At 37.0% G+C, this 6,427-nt stretch overlaps 1 protein-coding gene across 1 annotated transcript in view; it reads right to left on the bottom strand.

The window, feature by feature from the left end:
• Bmp5 (bone morphogenetic protein 5) overlaps positions 1-6,427 on the bottom strand; it is a 150,487-nt gene that overhangs the window by 5,658 nt on the left and 138,402 nt on the right. Inside the window, exons 5-6 of the mRNA XM_008846120.2 lie at positions 2,814-2,890; positions 755-865 (exon numbers count right to left, since the gene is read on the bottom strand). Of these exons, the coding sequence (XP_008844342.1) occupies positions 755-865; positions 2,814-2,890 (188 nt within the window). The remainder of the gene's footprint in view (positions 1-754; positions 866-2,813; positions 2,891-6,427) is intronic.

Genomic DNA, 6,427 nt, shown 5'->3' with positions numbered 1-6,427 from the left:
GTAAACCTAAAAATTTACAGCCAGGTTTGAAAGAGATGCATCTTAGCTCTGGAAATTGTTATTGAATATGTCAATGATGTTGTAATGAAATACTTCTTCTAATTATATGGTTATTAAATAAATAATTTTGTAAAAAAATGACAGATAGAGCTGGGCGTAGTGACATGTGGCTTTAATCCTGGCCCTTATCAGGCAGAGGCAGGGGGAATCTCTGTGAGATTGAGGCCAGCCTGGTTTGCCTAGTAGCTTCCAGAAAGACTGGGACTAGGGAGACCCTGTCAAAACAACAAGGAGAGAAGAAAAGCAGAGGAGAAGGAGAAGAAATAAAAATTAGAAATTATTACTTATATAGCATATTAAATAACATAATACCAGAGCATATCATAGACCATCCTTAAATAATTAAATCCAAAGCTCTTAGATGGAATTTAGTACAGCTACTTTTTGGTGTTTCAGCAATGACTACTAGTCAACTGTTAGGTTAAAAAAGCCTCTGCAAATCTGTCCGGTTGGTTACTGTGTAGTAACGAAATCTTTGCAGAATGGCATTTATTTGGTTCTTTCAATTTCCTTGTTGAATCCTTCCCCATTCTAAAACCAGGATTATTGATTTAAGCTCACAGTAATTAACCCAGCTACATGTGCTAAAAGGGAATCTGAGAACCCAAGGTTGATGGATGTGCATTTTCTTTAAATTAACTTTATATAGTGTTTGCATTATAACCATTCTCTATCTTTCAAGAGCAGGACATACCAGGGTCTGGACTATGGCATGATTCGTGGCATTCATATGGGCATTAAGTGGAAAAGAACATTCTCCATCACAATAAAATGCAGCATATCCTTCAGGTGCTATAATCCAGTCCTGAAATGCATAAAACAAGAAAAATAATATCAGCTAAATAACAACAAAGACAGATAATTCTTGAAGAGTATTCAATTATATAAATGCTTCTTTTCTTAGTCCAGCAATTTTCTCCTATACTGTTCAATTTTTAATTGAGGTTTGTAGTAACAGTAACATTATAAATATTTTCACAAGTTGTCCTACCTAACTTCTCCTAAGGGGTAGCCATATAAAATATTTATAATATGCATTAATCCATCTGTGTTTAAGAAGAAAGCTATAATCCTGAAATAGCATTCTAAATATTGTTTAAACTAGAAATGATCAATTCTGGGACATTCAAGTGAATCCAAAAGGATAGAGGAGTACTTAATTGATCTAATTCTCTTACTTTTTGATAACTCATTCCTAGTTATTTTGTTTGTTTTGGGGGTGGTTTGTTTGTTTGTTTTGGGGTGGTTCGTTTGTTTCTTGGTCTTTTTGACACAAGGACTTCCTGTAGCTCCAGCTGCTCTGAACTCTCACTATGTAGACCTGTAAGTCATGTGTCACCATGCCCAGCCATTCATTCCTAGTTTTAAAAGTCTTGTAAACCCATAAAGGTTTACTGTCTGTCTATTCCATCTCCTGTTTTTCTTTTCATTCTTACATTAATTTTACAGTCTTCTTATAATAAATGAACTGGAGCAAATTCCTAAAAACTTCACATGAAAAATTTTAGGCAGCTAAAAAGTGGCCTGTGGAATAGTTGCCCTGATTTTCCCCTAGAGAAACAAAACTTGGCATAAATATAAGAATTATCAAATTATCCACAATGAAAGTTTATCATAAAAATTGAACATATATTTTATCTTGATATTTAATATTATCTTAAGGTTGTGACTATAATAGCATAAGGTGGCTCATCTACTGATATTTTATTGTAATGGGATATTAGAAGAAATATGAAAATTTCATGTTAACATTCTAGGAGCTACTAAAAACTATTTTGGCTGAAATCTCTTCACCTTATTTGTGAAGCATATTGGAAAACAATAATGATATGAGGTTTTGTGTACATCCAGCTCATGACATAGACATTATAGTTGGTAGTTCTGTTTCTTAGACAGAGTTATGACCCCCAAGGCAGCTGTTGGGTACACTAATTCAAACAAATTTTCCATCTTAAAATTGAAAGGTGTTTTTTTTTTTTTTAGCAGGGGGAGGGTACTGTGGAAATGGCTGAGTAAGAGTACTTTCTGGGCAAGCATGAAAACCCAGCTGAATTCCCAGCACACAGGTAAAAAATAAAAATAGGTGGGGTGTGTCTTCCATGTGTGTTTGTAAACCCAGGTCTATGGAGGGGTCAGAAAGTGGAGAGACAGAAGAATCATTGGCCCTTGCCAACTGCTAGTCTAGCTGAAAAAAACAGTAAATTCCATTTTCAGTGAGGGACCCTGTCTTAAAGAATTAAGCGGAAAGTGATAATGCAGGACACCTAATGTCCACTGCTGGTCCACACCCATGCATAGACATGTGCACCCATAAATATCCTCACGCACAAACTAAATAAGTAAATAAATAAATGTTTATGATATATGCTGGCCATGATGTCACATGTCTGTAATCTTAGTACATGTGAGGCTGTGAGAGCCAAAGCCCATATTCAAGTCCATCCTGGACTACATAGTGAGACTCTGACTCAAACTAAAGAAATCAAAAATTTGAATATTTAAATGAAAGCATTATTTTTTTCCATTCTTAAATATAAGACTTATATTTCCTCAGGTAGTTGTTTTTGAGTTTAAACTCAACTCACTATGTTTCAATAGTGAAATATAATGCCTTACGTATTATAAATGTGAACCATGCCCTGAATAGTCTTTCAAAAATGATCATTATATTGGAACAATTACTAAGGACCATAATGACTTCCTAAGGGTTTAAGATAAAATAGAAAAGAAGCGTCTGAGTTGAGCATTCTTACCTGCCATCCCAGATCTCGGAAGCTCACATAGAGTTCATGTTTCTTGCAGGCTTGTTTTTGTTCACTAGTATTATAATCTGAAGATTGAAAAAAAAAATAAAAGCTTCCCATATCTAGGCAAATGGCTACTTATTACAGATATAAGCACATAATTTTTTATAAGGTTACTAATAATATTTCAAGGGGGTATTATATTTGAAGATATGAAACATGAGTTTTCAGCTTTTCATTATTATTTCTTTATTTTATGTGAGTGTATTGCCTGCATGTGTATAAGTGCACCCATGTTGTGCAATGCTTGTGGAGGTCAGAAGAAAGCATTGGATCTCCTGGAACTGGAGTTATAGATGGTTGTTAGCCACCAAATGGGTGTTGGGAATTGAACCTGAGTCCTCTGCAAGAGCAGTCAATGCTTTTAATCGCTGAGCCATCTCTCCATCCTCGAGTTTTTATCTTAAATGAAAATTTTAGTGTTACGGGGTACTTTCTTTTCTGGTAGAATATAGATAGGATTGTTTTATTTGTAGGGTCTGTTGCCATCTATATAGAAAAGCAGAAGCTGGTCCTGCCATTTTTTGAGTATTTGCTGTGAACTCTCTGAACACAGAGAGAGAGAGCTCATAAATTCAGTCATACTATAGTGGCACTTGCTTCCACGGCTTGGAACATTTTCTCTAGTCTCTCTATGGTCTTTAAGGAATTTTCATATTCAAGTAATTGAACTATTTCCTTATATTTACACAGAGCTTTGGCCCAGGATTTTCCCCTTTGAGTCCAGATTCCAGAGAGAGGGCATGACCACTTTGGATAATAAAAGATTTGTCTGAGACAAAGACAGCCTCAGGGGAGGCTAAAAAGGTTAAGGAGTTACTGGCAAATTCAGTCTCAGCCTCAGAGCTTGAGAGAGTGAAAAAAAAAAAAAAGAAAGATTTTAACTTGTATAAGGTAGGGGACCAGGAGTCCAAGGACCCAGGGGAAAAGACAGATAGTAGTAAAAAAAGAAACAACCTAGAAATAAAAGTAGCTAAAGCTGCCCTTATATTCAACCTTTGATAAAAAAAAAAAAATAGTGAAAAAAGTTAACAGGACTATAGCTAGGAGAAAATATTCCATACCTGTTGAAACTAAGAAAAGAGCTACAAACAAGAAATTAAAGAATCTTGCACCACATGTCTTATGAGGGTATGGGAATGGGAGCAAATGATGTCAGTCTAAGTCCTTCAGAAGTTTCACAGCTGAGTTATAAAACCACCCATCCATCCTTGCAACATAGGCTGTTCAACCTAGGCCAACACAGTGGGGAGCAGTCCTTAATGGGATGGCTAGTACAAGGCATTAAAGACACACAGTAATCACCAAGAGAAATTCCCATAATTAACAGGGGCTGGAGAACTATAAAAGAGGGACAAGCACTACTGATGAACTACGTATGACAAAAACAACATATGATGCCCAGTTTGCTGGCCAGTAACGGCTATGTTCACCAGAGATATAAAGGAGCACTTAATTCACCTGGGACCTTGACAATGGTATAAAGCTTTAATGGTTTTGCTAAGTCCTTTAATGTGACAGAATATTTGTAAAGTGAAGAGCCTTTAGCAGATCTAAGTGACTCAGACCAGCATGTAGAATAACAGAACACCTTACAAGAGATATAAAAAAGATGAGACAGAAGAAATGGTCTATTTGGGTTACTCAAAGAAATATGTAGCAAGATTTATGTTGAACCCAAATTCCCAAAGAAAAAATTGATAGAAAACCAAATTTGGGTTCCTGGAGCCAGCAGCATACCTGGATAAGTTTGTCAGTGTCCACTGCCTCTTGACTCTTCCAGACTCATTTACTCTCCCAGCTCCCCATCCCATTTCTCCTGCTAGCCTGGGTACTGGCCCATTTCTTTTCTTAGCACCCCAGACCCCTGAACTGACCTCTTATCCCAGAATACCCACTGCTTCCTGATCCTTTGCAATTCCAGACCAACCCAATTCCTCCCTGAATCCCCAGGAGACCTCAGGCCTCTTTTCTCCCCCACCTCCCTTTGCATCTCTGAGTGACACAGCGACCAGCTTCCTGGGCCCATCATCTTTCCTCCTCCCAGGCCAGCCCAGACCTCAAATTCCTGAGGCCAACATCTTTCCTGGAGGGATCCAGACCTTAGGAGAAAGCCTGAGAGCATCTGATCCTCATCTAACTTGGGCCTCTGTGGAAACTCCTGAGCAGCAAGATGAAAGCAATTTGACCACTCCTATATAAAATCAAAAGGAGGAAACTGAAGCCTAGAACAACCAGCTTTTCATGTCCAATAAGTAAACCACAAAGGCACATAAAGTATACAAAAAGAAGCAGACCTAAACTCAACAAAAGAAGGCTTGAGTCTTGCACAAGAGTCAGAAAATACAAAAGAAATACATGTGTCAAAGTCACAGAGAAAATATAATAAAATGTAAAACCAAAATAATATAGCCCTATCAAGTACCAATAGTCCTGTAGAAGAGTACAATGAGAACCCCCTAGAGATAACACAGGACATGGAACTCAAAAGAACAATTATAAACATCAAAAAGAATTCAGTGAATTTAAAGAACACACAAACAAAATAAAAAAACTGAAAGAAGATAGGGATAAACTTCTGAATGAATTCAGAAAAGAGTTAGAAATATTGAAGAATACTCAGGGTGAAATGAAGAAGGAAGTAAAACATTCAGTAAGCCAATTATAAATGACAGGAGAAAGCCTCACCAATAGGATGAATGAAATGGAAAACAGAATATCAATACTGGAAAATAAAGTGGATGAATTAGAACACTCAAGCAAAGACTATGAAAAATTTAAGAAATCACAAGAATGGAGTATGCAGGAATTGTGGGACACCATAAAAATACCAAACTTATGAATCATAGGCAATCAAGAAGGAGAAGAATCTCAGGATAATGATATGGACCAGATCTTCAACAGAAGTGGAGAAGAAATTTTCCCAAAGTTAAAGAAAGACACGCCCATAGTGATACAAAAAGCATATAGAACACCAAAGAGACAGGACCAGAAAAGAAACTACCCATGGAACATCATAGTAAAACAATTAAATGTACAGAACAAAGAGAGACTACTGAAAGCTGCAAAGAAAAACAACAAGTCACATATAAAGGAAAACCCATCAGAATTACAGCTGACTTTTCAGTGCAAACCATGAAAGCCAGAAGAGCCTGGACCAAAGTAGTCCCAATACTAAATGACTCCAGACGCCAACACAGATTAATTTACCCAGCAAAAATATCTCGTCAAAGGGTGAAAGAAAAATCTTCCATGACATAAATAGGCAGAAAGAATTCATGTCCACAAAACCAGTGCTTCAGAGAGTTCTTAAAGCAATACAAAGAGCTGAAGAAAGGAACTACTATACCCAAGGGGTTACAGAAACAAAATTAATGAAGGTATAACTATGGAAATGTACAGCTACACTACCCTACTTTGTTTCTCCATTGCTGTGACAAAACACTCTGACCAGTATCAACTTGGGAAGGAAAGGGTTTATTTAACTTACATATCCTGGGTCACAGTTCATCCAGGAGCCCAAGGTAGGAACTCAGGGCAGGAACCTGGAGGCAGGAGCTGGA

Source organism: Nannospalax galili, unplaced genomic scaffold (genome assembly GCF_000622305.1).
Source record: "Nannospalax galili isolate Female #2095 unplaced genomic scaffold, S.galili_v1.0 scaffold522, whole genome shotgun sequence".
Classification (NCBI taxonomy): domain Eukaryota; kingdom Metazoa; phylum Chordata; class Mammalia; order Rodentia; family Spalacidae; genus Nannospalax; species Nannospalax galili.
Note: the sequence above shows the minus strand (reverse complement) of the source record. Positions and strands in the feature narration are given on the sequence as shown.